Below are 24,316 nucleotides of genomic sequence, written 5' to 3'. Positions count from 1 at the left end.
CAGGCTCCACGATGAGTTAACGTTAAATGTGGTTCCAGTGTTGGCTCCGCTTTCATAGCAGTCTAATAAACATTACATTTGTATTCCCATGGTTCAGCAAGCTATATTCATGCTTTGCTCGACCGCGTAGGAATACGCTAATGAATGTTACATATGATAATTAGCGTATGATATTCACATTATCGCACCGTAAAGTGCACTTCGTTTCGGTAATACTGACGTCTGTGCTCTAACGTGAGTTCTCTCGTTACGTCAGACCATACGTTACCCTATAAGAGCCAATGTAGTCGACGTCCTTGGTAAGCCCACGATGTGCACACAACTATTACAATAATAATAATATCTGGGGTTTAACGTCCCAAAACCACGATATGATTATGGCAGACGCCGTAGTGGAGGGCTCTGGTAATTTCGACCACCTGGGGCTCTTTAACGTCCACCTAAAGCCGTGTTCAGAATACGTGCGCAACGTACGGATCGTCGGTAAGGATCGCGACTGTAAACGTAATCAACGTATTGAGCTTGTTCAGACGTTGTTGTATTTAGCGTAAAGTACGTAACGTTTCGGGAGTAAATGTTGGCGGGTCCGCGACTTTTACGACCACTACTGATGCGACCGTTACGGCACGACCAATGGGCAAAGCAGTTTCGGTTTTCACCTTACGCTCACGGGGCCTCCGGTCTCCCCAGATTCCGCGTCGTCATGCGCGTCATGGCATGCAGCAGCGTGTCTGTGGAGTTGGTTTGCCCGTGGTCGTTGTTTTGTGTTCTCGCGGCAAGTTCCACGAAGAGTGCGGAAGGGCCTTCATTGTGCAGCGATGAGTTGCTCGTCGATGAAGTGGCTCAAAGACCCATTCTCTACGACCAACGGCGCCATGTTGGAAGGCCAGAGCTCTGATTGGCCTGTCGTAAAAAAACGTATATTACCGAAGGGCTCAATGTGAACACTCGTGGTCGCTAGCAATGTAAACACACGTTACAGCAGTTACGCGATACGACACTTATGACAGATGCGACTGCAGTCTGAACGCGGCTTAAATCTAAGTACACGGGCCTCAAACATTTTCGCCTCTATCGAAAATGCAGCCGCCGCGGCCGGGATTCGATCCCGCCACAGCTACTACACTTACAAAAACACGTCAATCCGCCTCGTAACGCTGCTCAAAGTCAAGAAAATGCAGCGTAGACAATTACTTGCCGGCTGCGGCGCATGAAACGGATTCCGCCAACGCATGAGATCTGCCGAACTTTTATCTCTCCTTGTTGCTATGCGACAAGTGGAAGTAAGCGCGACCACCGACGAGCGATAAGCTCGGTGACTGGAAAGCCACGCTGTCCTTTCGCCAGTGAAGGATTCGCTTCCGAAGTGGAAACGCCAGTGCCGGATCTCCGACAAGTGCACTGTTTTCGCGACTACGCCGTCGCTGGCGTCAACTGGCGACCGACGAGGTTTGTCGATGAAGTGCCCAGTTCGCGTGTGTGCGGCCTCTGCTGCATGATTCCCAAGCGGATTCTGGTTCTACCATGCGGACACGTCCTCTGTCAATCGTGCCACGCAGCCAGTTCCCAAGGTGGGCGGTGTCCCTTGGATCAACACCCGTTCGATGAAGCGGAATGCTGTGCTGTTGACTTCCCCGTGGGGAAAGCGAAGCCTTTGAAGGTGAGAATACGATTTGTGCCATTCTTTCGTAAATTTTTCATTTAGTTGTTCACTTGCATTTCTCGTACTGCTGCATGCCTTTGACCTCAGCAACCTCAGGCTTGTCATTTTTAATTTCGGCGGTAGCGTAAGGAATCACACGGTCGGTGAAAGAGCGCAATGGGACACTAGCCCGCCAGTCTGTCCTTTTGAGTTGGTCTTTTCACATGTGAGAACTGATATACTTAATAACCATAAATCATTGCCTTCTATGAGTGGCTATCGAAAAGACCGCGAGAACAAGGAGACCACGCTAGCCCACGTGATGGCACGGATAGCCTCTTGAGTCATGAACTTCGATGTACTTAGGATACGACGTCAAATCGTTCGTTTTTTGTTGCGGGCGCGGAGAGCTATTTTTCGCAGGTTAAAGGTACTGCAGCCTTTGAAGCCTTTTTGGCATACAGGTGCATCAAAAATGAAACTGAACACGCCATCTGTGGCCAAACTAGGCAAGACTTCATGCCAGCGCGCTCTATCAGGAGATGCGCTGCAGATAGCGAGAGCGCGTCGGCATATCTGGCTGACCCATCGCGATAATTTGACGCTCGCCTTATCGCCAGCTCGAGCGAAGCCACGCTGCTTCCATCACAGCTAGTCAGGGGTGCTTTCAATGCTTTATGCATTTGTTTGGCCCGCATCGTGAAGAAATCTTCGGAGGCATGCGCTTTCCGCATCTCCAGGAATGCCGCCACCTTCGCCCCTGACGAGCAGTGATGGTAGCAGCGCGGCTTCGCTCGAGCCGGCGATAAAGCGAGAGTCAAAATATCTGCATGGGTCAGCCAGATATGCCGACGCACTCGATATCTCCAGCGCATCTGTTCACAAAGCGCTGGCATGCATTTTTTCTCAGCTCGGCCACAGCTCGCATGCTCCGTTTTAATTTTGGGGCGTCACAATGAGCTTGTCGAATAATACCGTTGTTACGTGGTCGAGCAAGATTCAGACTGTTTTCAGTAAAAGCTGGACGGCACGTAACAATCGCTTGATAAGCGGCATTAAATGTATCTATGTGCATAAGCGTGCGCAGGGTTACCCATCAGGAGGAGGAGGGGAAAAAAGGTTCATAGCAGCCCCCCCCCCCCCCCCCCGCCCTACTAAGTCAATGTATCAGGCAGATTTCGCCCCCCCCCCCCTCTCTTGGGTGACTAGAAGGGTCAATGTATGCGGCAGATTTTGCGCCCCCCTCCCCCTCTTAGGTGATTTGGGGAGCCACTAACTCGATGTGTACACTGTGCCGGTAGAGGTTCATGCTGTTTGTTGTTCCATATTCGTGTCACACAGAACAGCGGTTCAATGAACTTCGATTCCAGTGCGTAAAGGAGAATTTCGGTTTGTCAGTAGACTTCTTACTGCTAGCGGATCATGGGTTGCCGTAGAAATTGAGTTGATGGAAGGAATGCCGGTGGCATCTGATAATAGAGGTCTTAACTGTAGGTGTGGTAAGCTAATATTTGTGCGAGTTACATGTTCTGCTTAACTGCTTGTGTTGAGTGCCGGCAGTGAAGCAACCTTCAAATCGTGCTCCTTTTGTTACTTCTTGTCCACTGGAGCGCTGACGCGGCAGAAAAAGTACTAGTTCAGATGCATTGTGTAATATGCGAATAGTCACATGTAAGCCAATAGATATACACACGTTGAAGTTGTGACTATATGTAGAAATGGTCCTAAAAGTTTCTGAGACCCAAGACCTACGCTTATGCAATCCTCAACAAATTAAAAAGGAACTCCAAAATTATTGTTGATATAGAATTCCCTGTCATGTCTGCAGCGGTTTTTGTGAAAGTCAGAGCGAACAACGCGTTAATATTAGGGGTGTGCGAATATGCAAATTTCGAGATACCTATCGCATATAAATGAGGCAAAAAACTCTCTTCGAATATCGAATGTTTGTTATCATGATCAGCCTACCTTATGTCGAAGTGCAGCACAAACAAAAAGGCCTCTTGCTATGATTTCCAACGCACCATGCGTTGCGCTAGCTGATTCCATTTCATTGCTGCAAATTTCTTAATTTCTTCGCTCCGTTCTAACCCCTTGCCGTCTATGGCAACGCCTTGCGGTGCTGTGCATCGCTTAAGATTTGCAACACGCGAAGTAATGACACCTTTGATCAATCCTCTAAAATAAATAATGAAAGTGTGTCATTTGGCTGCAGCACATTGCATATATTTTGATAATGATGTAATTATAAATTATTGCTCTAAAAAATTAGCTGCTTCACATGTTCACAAGGCGAGTGCTCTTAACGTGATGTAACAAACCTTACAAAAGTGCAAAATACCGTTCCCCTGATGCTATGTAATGCTCGAATATTGACTTTTTTTTTTTGCTTAGCAATTATATGGACTCTCGAGGCGTATAGTCTCGCCCGTCGCCGTCATGTCCATATACTGTAAAACCTCGTTAAATTGGTTTCACGGGACCGCAAAAAAGTCCGAATTATCCGAATGGCCGAATTATCGAATACGTCAAGAAACCAATAAGCAGGTGCATATTACATCAATGCATTTTCTTTTTCTTTTTATTTGATGAATACGTAAATTTGAGTACTTTTTTGCATAATAGCACTGTAAAAGCCGCAATTTTCGTCATTCGCGACTTCATTCACAAAGTTACCGCGGCTCAAGACCTCCGTGTCTCAAGCCCGAACGTGCTCTGAAGTCATCTCTTATTACGTACCGCCACCACACTAAGATCACCACGCGCATGTCAGGATAATTTTTTACAGCGAAAGCTGTTATGAGATCATTTCACCGGCCGTTTTTGGCGCCGTAGTTGTCCGCCGCTGCCGCCGCCGCCGCCGCCGCCGGTGTCCGTAACCAGTATCGCTCGAAATAAGAAAAAAAAAACGAAATAAGAAAAAAATTCCAGGATGGAACGAGGTTCGAACCTGGGCCCTCTGCGTGGAGCCCAGTATTCAACCTCTGAGCCATGCCGGTGCTTGAAACTGCTTTGCAAAAAGGTCCTATACAAGCTTCATGTCGGGAAGGAACCACATTAGCATATGCAATATAGCGTGGTAGAAGAATAAAATAAGCACCAAGCGTCGCACAACGCGAATTCTGTAACCGGGCGTCACACAATGCGAATTGCGCAACGAGTAGGTTGTTGAATGCTTCCAACCCATTACAAAGGACTCTGCCATAATTCTTCATCGTCATCAGGCACAGCATCAACAAAGTGCGCATAATGCCTTACATGGGTTTAGCAGGTACCGACGCTCTCCGTAGAATGACAAAAAATGGCACAGTGCGTGCTGCCCTACTTCTCAAAAATTACAATGATTTAGAGCGTAGTGGGTTCCTCGCAAGTGCACTTGTATTGGTTGCCAAGGAAGCCCATAAGCGCATGACCCATTTCCTCGGGGTCTCAGTAAAATTACAATGATGTATAGCGTAGTGGGTTCCTCGCAAGTGCACTTGTATTGCTTGCCAAGGAAGCCCATAGGCGCATGATCCATTTCCTCGGGGTCTCAGTAAAGGTCTTCGCCCCCCCCCCCCCGTCTCTCTCCCACGTCAATGTATGTTATACAGCATGACGGGAGAGGGAAATAGCGACCGGGCGTCACCCAATGCAAATTGCATAACTGGTGGGCCGTTTAAAGCTTCCAACCCATTACAAAGGGCTGAGCCATAATTCTTCATCGTCATCAGTCGTCGCGTCAACAAAGTGCACATAATGCCTTTCAGACGTGTAGCTGGTGCCTCGCTTCTCCGCAGAATTACGAATAATGGCTTAGTAGGTGCTTCCCAACTTCACAAAAATTGTGATTTATGGCGTAGTGGGTACCTTTCTAGTGTACTTGTATTGTAGCCCCAAGAGAGCTTAACGGGCTCTAGAAACGCCGCTCTTCCAGCTTTCGCTGTGACTGTGCTGCGGTTTCAGCGCAGGCCTGGCGTTTTTTTCACCGTATAAAGAGCTTATAACAGATCTTTCGTCCATCACAATGTAGCAAGCGAGTTTTAGGCGAGCCAGAGGACCGCGGCTGAAGCTTGAGGTTTGTGACATGCTTGAGGTTTGTGACATTACACCAAGGAGGTTTGCATTACACATGCAATGCCCGAAGTGAAAACGAAGCTACTGTGTTTCAAGAGAACTTGAGTTTGGCGCTTACTGCTTGACATTTTGACCGCACAAAGAAGACGAGGACAGAGGGAGGTACGACGACACTGTCGTCGTACATCCCTCTGTCTTCGTCTTTTTTGCGCGGTAAAAATTTCAGACAAAAGCTACTGTGTGCCGCGTCCGCTCTGGATGATCATAGCGTCCACGCTGTTCTGAAGGCCATAGGCATGCGCAGGGTTCCTCTTCAAGGGGGGGGGGGGGAAGGTTCGTCGCAGCGCCCCCGCCCCCTCCCAATTATGTCAATGTATGACGCTGGCATTGCCCCCCCCCCCTGCCCTCCCCTCCCGTACGCACGCCTATGCTGAAGGCACGTGCGCGGCCTACGTCCAGATTCGAAAAGAAACTGCTGAGCACTGCCGTATCAGCTGCTGATTGAATCTGACTCGTCAGTGCACAATCACGAATGCCGACTACGCAGTTCTGAAGGCACGCGGCGAAAACGAAATTACTGCTTGTCGCAGCCTTGACCCCGGTTACTATTGTCGCGATCCTAGATAGCGCCCACGCAGTTCGCGTGCGCCGAGTAAATTCGAAAACGGTTCCCTTTTTGGCGCATAATCGAACAACAACGAAAAGCGACGTGGACACAGCACTGACTTCCAAATTATGGTTTATTTTCCACAGTGGTACGTATATATACAACAGAAAGCAACGCACGACCCAGGTGCATTGTACAGGATGAATACATGTAAAAGAGCAAAGATGCATGCATGCATGGAAAGTTAAGATATGCAGTCAAAACAAACCGATACCGGATTTTTTCTTTCCGATATGAAGAGGTCATTCTAGAATGTCATTACCGTCGAGTCACCCTATGGATCTTGCTTAAAAAATCAAGTACTTTTTTATAAAGATCGATTGAAGGCGCACTAACGCACATGTCTCCCAGACTGTGAGATAATTGAAGCGGTGAAGATCGCTAGTCTGGGAGACATGTGCGTTAGTGCGCCTTCAATCGATCTTAAAAAAAAGCTTAATTTTTTAAGCAAGGTCTTCAGGGTGACTCCATGGTAATGTTATTCTAAATGACCTCTTGATCTCAAAAAAAGAATCCAGTATCGGTTTATGCATCAGAATCGGTATCTTAAGTTTCCATGCACGCATGCATCTTTGCTCTTTTAGATGTACCATGCGCCTGGGTGCGTTGCTTTCTGTTGTATATAAACGTAGGAAAATAAAGCACATGTTAGAAGTCAGCGCTGTGTCCGCGTCGCTTTCCGTTCTTGTTCATTTATGCGCTAAAAAGTGAACATAAATTACCGACGTGCCCAAGCATACTCTTTCGAAAACAGAACGCGTTTGCCGCAGCCTCTGAAGCCTTGGTGGCCAACAACGCGATTGTGACCGTTCACACTGTGGATGGCAACTGCGCTTTTATAAAGACCGGCGGCCATTTCGGTTTTTCGCAAACGCCGTTTTCTCTAATTTGTGTCGCACATTCACGGCGCTTCGTTCTTGGCGCGCTCCGAGGATCGTCCGAATTAACCGGGTTGTGGCCAAATATGACCACAAAAATGAGTCTGATGCCATTAACCAATACATGTGCTTGCCAGGACCAGAAAACACGTCCGAATTATCCAATTTTCCGAATTGACGGGGGTTGAATCAACAAGCTTTTAATTATGGTCCAAATCGATAACATCACCTGTATGTTCCTGTGCAAGTGAAAGCGTGCGAGTCGCGGCTCAAACAGAGAGGAAACGCGCCGGCCCTCTCCGTCGCACGAACACGCATGGAGGGGTGCCGCAAGGAGGCGTCGCTCCTGCAGGCGAACACTGAGCAAGCGGTTGCGGCTGCGCGCGCGCCATCTCGACGAAGAATAACAGACGAATGATACCTTATTACGAGATGTGCTCGTACCGCTTGCGTTGCGTTGAAGCAGTAGACAGCACAAAGGTCGCTTTGCACGCTGCAGCAACCATGTTCCCTAGCGCCAGCGTTTAGTAGAGCTACGGCAGATCTGATCCTAAGGAAGTTAGCTCCTAGCCTTACTTCGTGCAACATTCCAATTTGTTGCCATCGCATTCATTGCTTTGCTCTTGCAGCGACGCTGCGACTTTTTTCCCAAGCATCACAACTTTGCTTAGGTAACGTTGTTAACGATTATCTTATTGCACGTGTTCAAGGAGCGCGAACTTACAACATATGCTGTATAAGAGAGCTATAGAATACGGCTTAGTGAAACAGAAACCACCCCAGTAGCAGGGGCATGCTGGGCATCAAGACGAAGCGGAGAACTAAGGTATTTTTTAGCCGTTAAAGTAAGAGATCGCGAATGGCTGGGAAACCAGCATAAACGATGCACTGACGGTAGTATACAGCAACCACGAGCCATAATGTTAACACAGCGAGTACTTGTTAAGGATGTTTTGCTTTAAGAATTAGAATTCGTAGCATTCGTAAATCGTTACTTTCGCATATACAAATTTGTCCAAATATTCACCTCTTTAACCGCATATGCGGTCGTGACTGAATAAGCGGAAAAATTCGAATAATCATTTTTCAAGTCGAATATAATTTGAACAAGGAAAATATTCGATTCGTATTCAAAACCTACAATATTAGCACTTCCCTAGTTAATGTTCTTTACTATCTCTGTGCATTCGCTTGGGGCCTCGATGCGATTGTATGCTTTTCTTTTTCTGGTTGCTACGTAGGTTTATTGCTGGAACGATGCGCACGGATGTCAGTATAAAGCTGCTGTGGAAGACATGCTTGGACACTACGAGAACGAATGCACATTTCACACCGTGGAGTGTACTCGATGTGGCGAGGAAATCTTGCACCGAGACCTGTCATCGCACTACACAGCCGGATGCACTGCCCCTGTTTCCTCAGCACGCACAGAGATCCCGTCAGCTGAATCTGCAGCACTGACACTTCAAGAAGTCAGTGCTGCTCTGGAAGAACTGAAGACCCTTGTGAGGGACTCTAACCACGACCAGACGCTCCCTGCTGTGCAGAGCCAGGTGAATGAGCTCGCAGAACAGGTCAGAAGCCAGGAACTCAGATTGGCCGAAGTCACTCGCGAGGTCGGGGAATCTCAGCAAAACTTGAGCGCAGAGGTCGTTCAAGGTGCGGCCACGATTTCCACAGCGATGCCGGAACGTCTGCGATCTAGGCGAAATCCGGCCGAGGAAGCGACCACGTCCTCGCCTTTCTCCTGCTTTGATACTGCGGTTACACCTCGCAAGTTGGATTACTTCACCCACCTGCCAGCAGGTGTTCTGGAAATTATGAGAAAAGTTTCGTCGGGGGATTACCCGCAATACGCTATCACTGGTCATGGACCTATGAATGTGAAATGTCATTTAATGTTATACAAAGAGTCATCGGGGCATAAAGGTACATGGAGGGAAAAGCGTGACTTGTCATATGAACTGGTCATCGAAAATATCCACGAAGGTATGCTATTGCAGGGGGAGAACACAAATATTTCTAAGATAACTGTTTTGCACACGAGGGATGCGTATTCTAGGGTTGAAGTTTTTCAGGATGGGCACTTTCTTTATCTGGATATTGAGTTCAACGGTATGCTGGAGGGCTCTCCGTGCAAAAAGCCTTCGCTTGTCATCACTGCCCTCATCAAGCAGCATTCTTTTCTTAAAATTCGTTCGTTTCAAGTGCCTTGCTACTGTAAGCATGATGAAAATTCACTCGTACATTTTCATCAGACATTCCGGATAACACATGATGATCTGAAAGTGGAATTCCAAAGTTATCCTCTGAACGGAACATTGCTGTTTCAAATCTGTTTTTCATTTAAAGGCTAATAAGAAGCGCCGGTCAAACGCTCGACTGCCTAGAGTGTCACTTCCCTTCTCTAGTGTGATCATTTCTGCTTTACTAATTTCTCTACGTGAAAGTGCCGGCCAGGCCCGTGCATGATAACGAAGCCCAAAATTAAACAATGAGTGTATGCTGCACTGCCACAACCTCCTTTCCACTTAATGTATCCGTGTGAGTTCATCTTAGTGATGTTTTGATTGAACTTCTGGCTACCGTGTGAAGTAGTCACCTCTAAATTTCTTGTTCCTTACGTTTTGTGCATGTAGGTGAAAAGCTTGTGCCAATAAAATATTTATTCACTCATACGTTTAAAATTTTATACCTACGTTTTTTTTTGTTCGTTGACTGCGCGGAATGAAGCCCGAGAAGGCCCGTGTTGCGTTTGTAACATTGATTCTTCGTGCTAACTATAATTCGGGTTAACTATAATTTAGCCGAAACAGCAGAACATAATGGAAATATTCGGAGTGCTAGGGCGTTCGCAAGCGATTGTAAGACATTTATTCCGTGAACCTCTTGTAGCGCCTGCTGTCCACGCTCTGTTGAGTAGCACTAACACTGTACCTAGTGTGAGCATGAGCGCTGCTATTGTTGCTATACCGCCTGTGAGGAAACAATGAATTGTTGGGTGATAACAAACACGCTTGATTAGAATCCCAGGCATGTGCACATAGGGGAGGGGGGAGACAGGTGAAGGGCCTCTCAACCCTAATACCTTTTCTTTGCCCTGCCTTCTGATAGTAAGGGCCTCAGTTGGGAAGGGTCCAGGAAGAGTGAAATAGAAAGGGGGAAGGGGGAGATTGCTTCCTTTAAACATTATCCACTTCGCTGGTACCTTTTTCATTCCTAAAAATGAACGCTTCGCACGCCTGTGTTTGGAATTTACTCGCGTGACATACTGCCTCTGGAGGTAAATGCTCTGCCTGTCATTGCCGGTTCTCTGTACAAACTTCACTATGTGGCAGTGTTTTGTGGCCCAGGTGCAAAGCAGTGCTCAAACTTCAAACGTAAATGCGTGTCTGCGTTTCTCTTGGCATGTTTGACGGAAGACAGAGACACTAAACCAGAATAACTTCAGAGTACAGCTGAACTAGTTGAATGAGTCGAACTAGGGTGTAGCTGGCAGCATCAGTATACATATGGAAACGGTATACTTGTTTTTTAAATCATAGTTTGCGAGTTCGGTGAAGTGATGGTAAACACGTGTGCACTGTTGAATTTTGGCTCGCTGCCCGGGTGTAGTGTATTGTCGAATTAGAATCACCTTCTTGATAGGCGCGTGTCAAACTTGTGGCATATCCTATCGCGCTTTATTAATTGCGGTTACCTCTGTTACCTGTCATGCTTGCGATTGCCCTAGCGCCACGTTCTCGTTGTGAAATGCATTGTTGAATATCTCGTTCAATAAACACGTTTCTAGGAACATTGTCCTTACTGGCCAGAATGCACGTTTTGAAGAAAAGATGAGATTTGCAGATCATCGTAGAACACGGTTGTTGTTTCTACGGTGCACAGCAACTAATCTACAGGTCACGGGCGCCGCCAGAAATTTTGTTCATGGGGGGAGGGGGTTGAACCCCCCTTTATGTATATATATATATATATGTTCGTGCGCCCGTTTGTATGTGTGTGCTCGTATATACGCATGTAAAACTGAAAAAAATTGGGGGGAGGGGGAGTCAACCCCTAACACCTGAGGAGCATCAGGGGTTTAGCTCCCCCCATCAAACCCGCCCTCTCCTCTCCCCCAACTTCTGGCTACGCCAGCGCTACGCGTACCACCGCTTTAGCGTTCTTTCAACACGATGTCGTCTTGTTAGGGATCCGAATTGAGGACCTGAAGCTCATCTAACACAGGAGCGCTCGTGCTACTTTTGCCTGCATCAGATGTCATCACATAAAACATGCCGTGAAAACCGTCGGGCAGCCAAGCCCTAGTGACTGATGATGATGATCGCTTTATGTATAATATGTCATCATTCAACTATTAGACGGTATATCAGACCACCACCTTGTAACCTGTTCGATCCCTGTTCATGGCCTTATAGCACCTTCCAAATCTCTTGTCACTTATCTCGATTTTAAGAATGCCGATGATTCCAGCGTAGACTCACACCTTTCCTGTGAATATTCTTCTTTTGAGCAGCTTGCCAATGAACCTGGATTAGACACTGATTTGCTATGGCCGAGACTTAAAACCGTTATATTCTTCCGAAGTTAGATCCCTGGTAAAAGAAAACGAACAAAAAAGGCACAACCCTTGGATAAACCGTGAAATTATACACACCACACGGAAAGTAAAACAACTGATAAAATTGTTAAAAAAAGACACTTAACTGCGTAACTCGCCTAACCCTCACTTCAGCAATCACTTCTTTGCAATCGAAAACGTTCTCATATTTGGACGCATATATGCATGAAGCACGAAATACAATGAGTACGCTTCCTTGAAAGTCGTTGCCAGCGGCTTCTTGCGACTGTGCTGATAGATAGGTGGCCACTCATTGTATTGTGATAATGGATTGATAACATTTAGTGGCACTGGCACCATAGAGTCTTAACTCATTGTATTAGCATATTGGATTGATAAAGTATGCCCTATAGAGCCTTATAATGAGTTCCTTCTGCTGTGAAGAGAACAAAAGAAGAGGCGGTGTGCGCAGGCTAAGCGATCATGATTGCATGCGCAGCCTTTATCTCGACGTTTCGTAGCTCACTGCGCTTTCGTGGCTCACCCGGCCATGTCGGGCAGCGGATCCTAGATCACGATACGTAAGAGATTAAGGCCAACGTCGGCATAAAAAGTAGAACATTCCGGTTGCGTCGCCCCTCGCGTGTTTTCTCACTGTATCCTTAGCTACGCTACAGACAAGACATTTGTTGGCGCTAGCTCACGTCAGCCGCCACTTGACGACGTTATCGGAATAGTTTCGGAATCGGAGCACACGTACCCTTCCAGCGTCGAGCGGGAGACCGCCCTCTGAAACCGCCGCAATGACATGAAAGACGGAGTGAATAACTGAAATAAAAAGTCGCACGTTTCCTTATGCATTTCCTAAGACGGCTCGCAATCAGGCAGTTAGAAACTGCCTAACTGGAGGTTCTGCAAACCGCTGTACAACTTTCTCATTGAAATTTTCTGCCCAGCTTCGTTGATTCTAAAGTTAGGTAATTGAAAAAAGAAGAAATAGTAGAGAAGAAAAGGCAGAGAGGCTAACATGTTTAGAACAGCCGCTGTGCTACCCCGCACAATGGAACAGAGGGAGGAGATTAAAAGATGGAGAGGAAAAAGAGGAAAGAGAGAAACAGCAGATAACGCAGCCATAGGTCGGCAAGCTCACTCATGAGTCGTCTCACTCAGACTCACTCAGACTCAGATTGAGCTGTGAGTCTGAGTGGGTCAGGCTGAGTAATATTTTCGTGTGTCTGAATCCGGGTGAGTAATATTTTGGTGAGTTTGAGTCCGAGGGAGTCCTGAGGGCGAAATCTACTTCATGAGTGAGTCTGAGTGAGATCTACACTTTTTGTGTCGACCTATGGTCCTACCTACGCATTACTATCAGCCTTATGACGACTCACGCTTATACTCGTCTACTTCAAAGCAGTAGCGTTCATACACCATCTCAATATTTACTAACTCGGAGTCACGCAGACTCAAACTCAGCTTGAGCTGAGTCTGAGTCTGCGTCACTCCGAGTCAGCAATATTTTGGTGAGTTTGAGTCCGAGTGAGTCCGGTTGAGAAAAATTTCAGTGAGTCTGAGTCCGAGTGAGTCCTGATGAGGAAAATTTTGATGAGGTTGAGTCCGAGTGAGCCCTGAAGGCGAAATATATTTCATGAGTGAGTCTGACTGTGCTCCACATTTTTGCCGACCTATGAACACAGCACACAGTCAGTCACAGTTCATCACTATTGCGTGGTGTGCGACATTACTTTCACTTTAGTTATTGTAATCAAACTAGTACTGAATAGGCTACGTTAGAATGTTATCACACAGGCATGCTCAAGCATTTATGCTGAGTCCATCGAAAGAATGCAGATGTACAGGCGTCTTTTTCTTTGCTCAGAGGGAACAGCCTGATTGTGTCTCGATTGGTATTTCCAGCGATAAGCTAAAAACCTATTAAGCGTTTTGCAAAATAAAAAAATAAAAAAAAATAAAAAAATAACAGTAATAAAATAAAAAAAGCAGCCGGTGAGCGCATTTCGCAAGCGAACTTTTATTGAACGCCGATAAGTCGATATGGCATCTTCGCATTTGCATTGAACGTCCTTGGTGCTCCAAGAGATTTTTATAGCAGCTGCGCGAAGCGAAATGGCCAGTTTAGTCTGTTTGGGCTGGTCCTGCATCATACTTGCCAGAAACTGCGATAGGTTCACCCAATAGTTTTTTTCCGCTACCTGAGTTTTCTTTCTCTCGTGAATTAATAGTGAGGCCTTATGTTCCTCCCTGTTTGGACGTGACTTATTGGACTTGTGCTGTTTCGAAATGACCACCAGTGTACAGCTACGACGAGTTATACGAAAAGGCAAATTGAAGTGCGAAGCCCTATCACGGCTTTTACGTGACGCATACGTGAAAGGCGTCTTCGTTCTGCGTTTCATGAATCAGTACGTCCGCGTGTCATAGGCGGTGGTGGACTTTGTTTTGTTGTTTTCTAACTGGCTCGCTGCGGGCAGGTTAGGGATTATGTCCTCTCGGCTACTCAATTTCTTCTTTTTCTTCTTAGTCAGTGTTTTGATCCTCCCCTTGCAAGGGGTAAATAAATACGATGTCGCAGAAATTCGAGAGGAACTTAGGTTGCCGACGAGAGTTACTAAGATGGGCCTTGAATAAGAGCTATCGCAGTGTACACTGTGTAACGGTCGCGCATCAATAGGTAGATAAGCACTGGCTGTGTCTGAAGGTTGTTTAGTTGTGTAAAGTTTTCTCAATGCCAGTGCTTTCTGAACTTCAGTGCCGACGTAAGGTATATCCCCACGCTTGCATAATAGTCGTAACATACCTCCCAACATTCTTTCAAACCATGACAAGACGTCAATTCGCGAAAAATGAACCTCAGTTTGAGGATTGAGATTCATTGATGAATGGCAGGACAACAAATGACAGAAAACCTGCCTAAATTTCTGCTCATGTCTTCAGGAAGAACGCCGCAAACGTTTGTTCACGAAAGTACACGGGTGCTACTGCAGGCATGCCATATAAAAACAACAATCATATGATTCGTAGTCCACACCGCAGAACATCAATAACGTGCCCGGCTTCATTTCGGAGTGCATCTGGACCATTACGCATCTTTAACATGACAGAATGAGACTTACCTCGACGTATACGTCCTAACGGTGTAATCGTGACTTGGGAAATGCATTTCGCTTTGAGTCGGGCCTCGTTGTCGTCGATCGTCTGCTCTGCACCGTAAACGTGATTGACAAGCCTTTCTACTTTTATCAAGTTCGCTTTTCAGATGTGCCAGTCAAGCTTGAAGATCCTTTTGAAGATCGCACTGCAAGCGGTACACTGTGAGGCGCCGCAATGCGCCGCGAGAGCTCTGAACGTGCACGGAAGCGAGCGGCAGCGCATTGGAGAGAACGGAAAACGCGCGTTGCGTGCACCAAGTTTGTATTTTTATGCCAGAGATGGCGCTGCCTGTCAAGAGCAGCAGCGCCACTAAGCGATGCTTGGGGAGCCCATACTTGCTACCATGGATCCAAAACATTTAGGTGAGCTCAGGTTAAAGCGGTGCGGTCTTCTATATTTTACAATACAGGTAGGGTCCATAAAGGAAAATGCAGGGTACCCAGGGCCCAGATGAAAAGGGGTGCTAGTTCGTTCAAAATTCAGTGCGCGAACAAGAAAAAATACACAGAAGAAGGAGAAAAGAGATTTGCATAAGCAGCGAACTGAAAAAATCAGGCAAGCGTCTGGATTTTTCCAAGAATGCGTTAAAATCGAAAGAGCATGCAATGTGAGATTTAATTGCCTCATAATAACAGAGCGCTGAGCTAGTTTCTAAATATTCATTCTAAAAAGACAAGTATTCATTCTGTGTCCGTATTCATTCTGTGTAGTAAGTATTCATTCCTGTGTCCGTGTTTGCAAGCCCTGTCTTTTTAGAATTAATTGCCTCACTAACGTCAGGAATAGTGATACTCATAGTTGATGCTTTTAACCGAGCCGAGCTCATTAATGAAGCATTGAAACGGTTCATTAAAATCGCATTAAATCACATTGAAGTTACATCTTCGAATGTGAGATACTTTAACATTTCGTGAAAAAGGGGCGCCGTAACAACATCCCGATCGTTGACGCGTTTGAAGCATACAGCGAGATTACTCGTAAGACTTAGACGGAACGCCTGATAAATATTCAAATGAATTACCCAGATAGCGTTAGAATCTATGTCGCAAAAACCAAACATAAACATGGGCTTTGTGGTAATTCAGAAAAATAATGTGTAACATTTGCAGGCATTTATAAGCAAACAGTGCGATGAAATAATACTACTTGACCACAGGGTTCTTTGTGTTTAAACGTTCGTAATTCACGTTCAGTCGTGTATTTCGCCACAGTTTCTGGATGCTTGAATTATTTTAATTTTGTGATCTAGAGGAATCGTGTTTCGCGAATGTTCATTTAGCTTTACGAAATCTTTTCATAGAGCGACGGGAAACCTCCAGATGAAGGTTTATTCGGTTTAATACCCAAAGAAGCAGCACTTTCAAAACGCAGGAAATAATTACATACGGGCGTGTGACATAAGATAGCAGAATGAGTTACATCTTTAGGGTTTCGGAAGATTCTTGTCAAGTCATTTCTGTCAACGCGTCGTTTTTGACAACCCTGCGTTTTTACCCACCGTGGTAGCTTAGCACGTAGGGCGGCACGCTGCTAACCTCGAGGGCGCGGGCTCGATTCCCGGCCGCGGCGGGCGCATTGCGAGGCACATAAAGTGGACGAATATCTGTGGTGCTGCTTCGGCGAGTTGGTTCATGATTAAGAATTTACCAGCGCTAAGAAAGACGGAACATTTAGGAAGGATTTGTGTATGTGTGTGTGTCCTTCCTAAATGTACCGTCTTTTTTTTGCGCCGGTAAATTCTTAATATCTGTGCACTTAGATTTTAGGGCACGTTAAAGAAACACAGGTGGTCAAAACTACGATGGAGTTCCCCCTATGTGGTGTCTCGTAATGATATCGTAGTTTTCGCACGTGGCACCTTAAAACATTTTATTAACCGTGGCTTCAAGATCACCATTAGTTCATATACAGAGAAAATAGCAAATGAACTGCCTATGTCCTGCTCCCTGAGGTAGCTGTTTAAAACGCGCAAAAGTGTTCCTTTCTTTTTTTTTTTTTTTTTGCGGTGAAGTCATACTATCGGATGTTGCCTGACCCAACGTTTTTAGAACCAATACAGTTTCGCAACTCCGCTCGCGTGCCGGCACACACAGCCACCGCGTGAACTTACAGCGCTCCTGTTCCATTTTGCTTCACTTACCGTGGCCCCCGGGATCGGATACGGCAACGCACCGTTGCTCTCAATGGCGCATTGCCGAAGCTAATCGCGGAGGCGAAGCACCTGCCGCAGCGATCTCAGACGCGCGAGGAGTAGCCGCTTGCGACGCGTTGCGCGTTTTCCTGTGTTCGCTTTCTCCGTACTCCGCGCGTGATTGTTTGCGAACGATGATCGCTTGGGAAGCAGTTCTTTCGATTCAGCGTGTGTGAAAGGGACAAAACTGAAGAATGCCATCTTCATGCGCGTGTTGCACGAGCTGCTCGGAAACGAACACCGGTCATCACTTCTCCGAATAAGAGCAGGGACTTGGCAAGAAAAAATTACACCATCTCCCGCTGAAGGGGACCATGAGGCGATGCGAAGCCGGAGCACTTGCACGATCGCGTTCCGTTGGCGTTCGTTGGGCATGCTACCGACCTCGCGTCGTGGAACGCGAAGAGGGACGCTACGCGCGTCGTATCTTCAATCTAGCCTGGCCGTTAATTCTCACAGGGCGAGCGGGGAACGCGGTCGACAGGCGGGCGAGAGGGGGGCAGCGTAGGAGAGGAGAGAGAAGGGGAGGGGACGCGCATGCGCTCGAGCTCATCGCGGCGTTGCGCAGGAGAGAATTTCGGCATGTCTAGCCCGCGTTTCAGAGGAAGAGTGGAAAGGGGGAGGGGAGAGGGGTAAGGGAGAGGGGGAGGGGAGAGGGAAAGTAGAGAGGGAAGTGGAGAGGGGATGGGGAGAGGGAAAGTGGAGATGGGAAGTGGAGAGGTGAAATGGAGAGGAAAAGTGGAGAGGGAAAGGGAGGAGGGTGAGTGGAGAGGAGGTGTGTGGAGAGGGTATGCGCATGCGCAGTAAGGGTGGTCACGCCGCACACCACCGGATTGAGCTCGGCCTTAAGATACTTCGCATCTAATATCTTCTGAACGCCTAACCCACCAAAATCGTGAAGACTAACTTCGCTACAAGTCGCCTAACCGAGCTCAGGGAACACAAATCAGGTACGTTGATCAACCGTAGTTCGGGTTGTGCGCCTTTCTCAAGAAATTGTAATTAATTCGCCCGAAAATTAACAACGGTGTCACTAGCGATAGCAGGCGACGCTCGGTGGGTGTCTCGCTCTTTCGCGCGAAGAAAACAAAGATCGGCGCCTTGCTCGCGCGCGCTCGGGCCCAGCTTCGAAGAATAAAGAAAAGGGTCTAGCAGTCGCTGCCTGGTCTCCAATGTGTTCGGTCGTCTTTCTTACGCCGCCTCGGAACCCATAGAAACCGACGGCCACAATGGCACGTCACAAACGGTCCTCTGTTTTACGACTTGCTCCGGATGACAAATCTAAGTACATGAGCCAGTGTCATTTTCGCCTGCGTAGAAAAATTTCAACCGCCATAGTCGTGATCAATCCCGCAACCTTCGGGTCAGCAGCCGAGCACCGTAACCACTGTTTCACCGTGGCGGCTAAACACAGGTTGACGGCAATGGAATATTCGTGCGAGAGGACAGCTAGACGGGCGAGATTGTACCATTATTATACGTCACGTTTAATTATCTTTTTGTGTCTACGGAGCATAGCTTGTGAAATGATCGCTTTTTGAAACAGTCGAGGTTATTGAAGACGCTTAATGTCGGAATCTCGGCTGTCACGGCCCTCGAAAGCTGCGGCGACGATAGGTCACATGGGTGTTGTAGCAGACGACGCGTGATGCATGATGCAAGATGGAACTGCAGCGCCGCTAGTTCTTGCGTCGGCCGTCGCGTCCACTTCGGAAAGCAAGCATCTATGGGGAGCTGCGAAACTCTAGAAACGTTGGCCTGTCCTACTTGGACCATGAGTCCGCAGTATGAAACAAACAAACAAACAAACAAACAAACAAACAAACAAACAAACAAACAAACAAACAAACAAACAAATAAATAAATAAATAAATAAATAAATAAATAAATAAATAAATAAATAAAAAATTACATCATTTCCCGCTAAAGGGGACCCTGAGGCGATGCGAAGCCGGAGCAGTTGCACGATCGCGTTCCGTTGGCGTTCGTTGGGCAAGCTACCGACCTCGCGTCGTGGAACGCGAAGAGGAACGCTACGCGCGTCTTGTCTTCCCTCTGGCCTGGCCGTTAATCCTCACAGGGCGAGCGGGGAACGCGGTCGACAGTCTTGCGAGAGGGGGGCAGCGTAGGAGAGGAGAGAGAGGGGGAGGGGACGCGCATGCGCTGGTGCTCATCGCGGCGTTGCGCAGGAGAGAATTTCGGCATGTCTAGCCCGCGTTGCAGAGGAAGAGGGGAAAAGGGGAGCTGAGAAGGGAAGTGGAGAGGGGAAGCGGAGAGAGTATGCGCAGTAACGGTGGTCACGCCGCACACCACCACCGGATTGAACTCCGCCATAAGATACTTCGCATCTAATAAATTTGGAAGCAACCCTAATTCTTGACTTGGGTGTCTGGTAGTGATACTCGCACGTAGGCATTCGTGTGCTTCAATGTATTCCTTAGGTCAACTTTGTGTTTCGTCGCGGTGCCGAAGAGGACCTCAGAGGCCACGTACAAAGAAGCGCGTGGTTGAGATCTTCTCCGCCAGGCGCCGCAACGATCGTAGCTCCTCATAATCTTTCAACAAGCTCGGGTTTAGTTCCTGAGGCTGCACCACCGCCCGGTTTATGCTTCCACGGCCTTTGTGGTGGGCGGCGCTCAACCACGGCGACCGGCTCCGCAGGCACAGAGAACAAAGACTGCATATTATTCACCGACAGACGAAGAAATAACCCGGGCCCTATCAACGACACTAAGAAAGGCTCAAACACATTGCATACTCAGCCCGAGAAGGCTGGCGGCAGTTGCGAAAGACGAGAAGCTGGATAAGTGTATTAACTGTGGCCTAGTACAGGCAGGACAAGACCACATATTATGAAGGCGCCCCAACAAGCCGCCCTCCCCGGGGAGCCCTTGTAGTCAACTCCCTCAGCAGAAACGTGGGATAGGTCTTTAAGAAGGACGAACTGCCATATACAGTCCAGACTGACGGACTGGTCTGCTGGAGTTGCGGCCCCGTGGGTCCCAATCTAGCACCCCGTCCAGCATGGCTGACGGGATGCTAGATGACATCCCTCATAATCATATCATGGTTTTGGGACGTTAAAGCCCAGATATTATTATTATCTTTTTCCGTATCAATAAAGTTTATTACTCCTCCTCCTTTCAACGAACTCAATCAAATAATTTTAGGGGCGAAGCTCCTTAAGGCGGCACCCGTTCGTCCCTCGTAGTCGTCGTCGTCGTCGTAGTAGTGGTAGTAGTAGCAGTCGTAGTCCGTAACAAGTCTTACGCTTTGACCTCCAAGGTGGTGCCGGTGGGAGATTCTTCCTGTGCGTTGTTGAACAATAAAAAATTCGCAGCGTGCGCGTTAACTAAAAGCCGAATTCTTTTGTCTCTCATTCCCCATTAGCAGCCATTGGCATGTTCCAGTAGGAAACGTTAGTAGAAGTAGAAGTGTAAGTGTTAGCTAAAAGCCGACTTCTTCTGTCTCTCATTCCCATTAGCAGCCATTGTTTACCTCCAAGGTAGTGCCTGGTGAGATTTCTCCTGTGCGTGATTAAACAATAAAAATTTTGTTCAAAACGCCGTTGATTGATGAAATAAACCAGCGAAAGACACCAGATGTTTTGTAAAAACAGAACGAAAGAACGCCAGATGTTTCTAAAGCAAAACGAAAAGACGCCAGCTGCTTAACGAAAGACGCCAGATTTTTCTAAAGCAATGGTTTTCTAAACAATGAAAATTCACAGCGTACATGTAAAATTAAAGTGAGCTGCAAGTCGTCATAACTCATCGAACCTTTAGTATAAACGCGCCCGATCTCACGTCGGTGATGATGTACTGGGCAGAATTCACGGAAGATTCACGGTTTACCGATGAACCTCCGCAGCTTCGCCCACTCATCATCATTCACTCCGTGGATATGCTGTGATTTTTTAGTCGCATCAAGAACAAGAAGCAAGAATTAACGTATATGTTACGCTGTAGTGGTAAAAGCTGCAGTTTTCAGTGTACACTCTAATCCGCTCAAAGAATAGCAAAAACCAAGCAATGATTAGATTATCCGGAAGGAAATGACGATTTAATGCGTGTCATCACCTCTATACATATCGTTCGAAAGAAAGAATGTCGTTCTAGTATACTGTAAGGCCTTAATGGATTTGCATCGTCTCAGCGTAACAAAACAAACAAACAAACAAACAAACGAGAAAATTGAAGGGCCTTGTTTTGAACACTCTATCCCAGCCTCAGAAGAAGACGTACCAGCATTGGAAGCTTGCTCAGGTAGAGTAAAATAAATTATAACCAGTAAATTTGATAGAAGCATTTTTAGTCTTAGCAGTGGAAGACATCGTCTTTACATTGCGGAAACATAAGCGTGCATTACGTTCTACATGGAATAGCACGAAAATCATATTGTATGTTGGGGCATGAAAATTTAGAAGGGTGGCGACTTGAGCTAGTTGGTAGGTCATGACGATTTTTATATCGCGAACTCAGGACAAGGACAAAGGGTACACGAAGACGAGCGCTAACTTCCAACTAGGTTTATTGTGCAGAACACAAAATATATAGGTGACACAAACCACTTGACAAAAGCTGAGCAATGCAAAGGAGCCAGGCAAAAATTCAGACACCAAAAACACCACAAAAAAGAAACCTAAGAAAACATAAAGGAAAACAAAAAAAAACAGCAAAAAAGACTATCACTAGTTGCGCGCGCCGACACTTTCCAGAAACCTTAATTCCTTCTCGGAGAGAGACAAGGAAGTCGTGTTCACGTGCCATCTGCGCAGCCTCGACGATGATTCGGGTGCGGTCATCTCTGTGTTTATACAGCGTCACTGTGTCCTCAGTACAATGCTCTGCAAGAAACCCATCTTTCCCGTTTCTAACATTGTTAGCATGTTTCCTCAGTCGGTCGTTTAGACACCTTCCGGTCTGTCCGACATAGCATGCACCACAGGAAAGGGGCACCCTATAGACAACTTCTCGCGAGCATTGCACATACCTAGTCCTATGTTTAACATCACATTCAGCAGATGCATGACCAGTATTTAAAGACATATGCACGTACCGCCATCTCTCGTCGGTGACTGCGGTGGCCTGCCGCAACTGAATGGGAAATAGGCGAAAAAAATTCATACCTGACGAAAAAAGTTATCAAAATAGACTACCAGTTCTATAAAGTAGAGACTTATTTGAACATTCTGTTAAAATTACAGTGTCGCATTAGAAACCGCGTGGCTTCCCAGAGTGTTTAATGTTTTACAATGGGGCCCCATGTGTTTCTAATGGGCGGTGTTCAAGTGTCCGGGGAAGCCACATGCTTTGTAGTGCGATACTGCAATTTTACCAAAACGTTCCAGTAGGTCTCTACTGTATAGAACCCCCCAAGTCTTAGTTCGTAGCTTGCTTTTTTCAATAGATATGATTTTTTTCCTCATTTCAAATTCATTTAAGGCGGGACGGCGTTGCTACCGCCGAGAGATGGCGCCACGCACCAATGTCCCCAAACCCTGGGAATGAGTGCTTCTTGAGGGGGCTTGTTGATTTAGCTAGACTTATTAATTTGAACGGTGCAGGAAACAGCACTCGAACGCCGGCACGTTTGCCGATTTCCTTGAGAGTCTGTGAGATATCCGGTGTTTGTATGAAACAACGGCTATCATTTCACGTTCTTTCGCCGTGTTGCCCGGATCTTGTCCTTTCTTCTGCTCTGCCTTACTAGTCCGGAAGATGGACTCTGCGACAGACGTGATGAACACCTCTGTGAAACCTGAAGCCATAAGTCGGGACACTTGAGCTTTGAAACTCGCAGAAATACTGTGATGAGACGACTTCTTCAAAGAATTACCAAGGCCGGTACGTGCTATGCCTAGCTTCACTAGCTTGCTGTGGGCGGAAGAAAAAGGAAGCATTGGTTTCTGCGCACCTGGTTCGTAACGCCCACAAATATGATGTGCACTAAATAATAGTCTTAAATCTAAAAATAATAAGGTGTCATTCTCGGGCCATCTCATGTATCAGCAGAAGAGGCCTCAAATAATTTTCAAACATGCTTAACGTTTTGGCCGACAGCGAGTGGAACATGGAAGAATTACACTTCAAAACAACCCAAAAGTCATCCACGTACCTAAATACTTTGATGACATGCGTACCTTCTAATTTTTCTCTGCAGTAAATTGCCCATTTTGGCCAACACCAAATCGCTCAGTAAAGTTGCTATGCACGAGCCGATTGAAACCACTTTTTTCTGCAGATAAATGCATTCGCTCGGCGAACGTAGAGGTAAGGTACATCAAAATGAGGTCCAGGAAATTCTGTGCACTGATACCCGTTTTTACCTGGAAATTCGATTCACCAAAGGCATCTATGTTATCCCTTATACATTCAAATAATTCATCGTGAGGCAGTGAATAATATAGGTCTTTTATGTCTATTGAAAAAGCGTGCACACCAATTTGATTTGACTGTTTAAAAAATTCAACCAATGCCTGCGAGTTTTGGATTAGGAATGGGTCATCAATTGTGAGACACTTCAGATGGTCCTCAATAATCTAGCCAAGTTGCTCTCGCCACTTTCCCTTTTGCGTAACTGTGTCCTCTTTTCGAGGACACAGTGACGTGGCTGCTCGTCAGTTGGTCTCGAAAACCTGGTCTTTTTGGCTCAGTGAAAAGGCGGGAAAATGTGTGGGGCACTGGATATTGTTAAGGAAGGCCTCGTCATTCCAAACAAGCAAAAAACCAAATTTCGATTCTTTTTTTTTTAATTTCAGCCTACCCTGTGTCCTAAGGCTCCTGAGAGCTTAGATAATGGCTTCTTGCTCCTTCACCGAAGACTGGGATGTCTCTTCGAGAAGCTTTCTCACTACGTGCGCTATTACTTCCGGCTTGTTCAGTGTCTTAAATCAAATTTTTGCAATGTACAGAAGGAATATCGTAGTGAGATTCCAAGCATGCTGCAACTGTATATTCGCACTTAAAACGAAATCCAGGGGCCCTGCGAAGTTAGGCAACGTTGGCAAAGATGGCGGTCCATGTGAGGCAAAGACTGCGGTCCAAGAGGCCCATGTGCTAATTGTGCTGATAGAAATACTGGGCTTTCTAGACTGCGATGGGAAAACGTGGTGTTTTATCGAAGGTGCTGCCGAATAGCTCATTTGGGT

At 46.7% G+C, this 24,316-nt stretch overlaps 1 protein-coding gene across 4 annotated transcripts in view; it reads left to right on the top strand.

The window, feature by feature from the left end:
- LOC119407289 (TNF receptor-associated factor 3-like) overlaps positions 1-24,316 on the top strand; it is a 195,644-nt gene that overhangs the window by 10,076 nt on the left and 161,252 nt on the right. For 2 of the 4 annotated variants that reach the window (XM_049419607.1, XM_049419609.1), the window contains exon 2: positions 1,450-1,660. In XM_049419607.1, the coding sequence (XP_049275564.1) occupies positions 1,450-1,660 (211 nt within the window). The remainder of the gene's footprint in view (positions 1-1,449; positions 1,661-24,316) is intronic. The other 2 variants (XM_049419606.1, XM_049419608.1) reach the window with 1 other exon arrangement.

The sequence above is a fragment of the Rhipicephalus sanguineus genome, chromosome 10 (assembly GCF_013339695.2).
Source record: "Rhipicephalus sanguineus isolate Rsan-2018 chromosome 10, BIME_Rsan_1.4, whole genome shotgun sequence".
Classification (NCBI taxonomy): domain Eukaryota; kingdom Metazoa; phylum Arthropoda; class Arachnida; order Ixodida; family Ixodidae; genus Rhipicephalus; species Rhipicephalus sanguineus.
The sequence above is the reverse complement of the archived record's forward strand: the minus strand, read 5'-3'. Positions and strand labels throughout refer to the sequence as shown.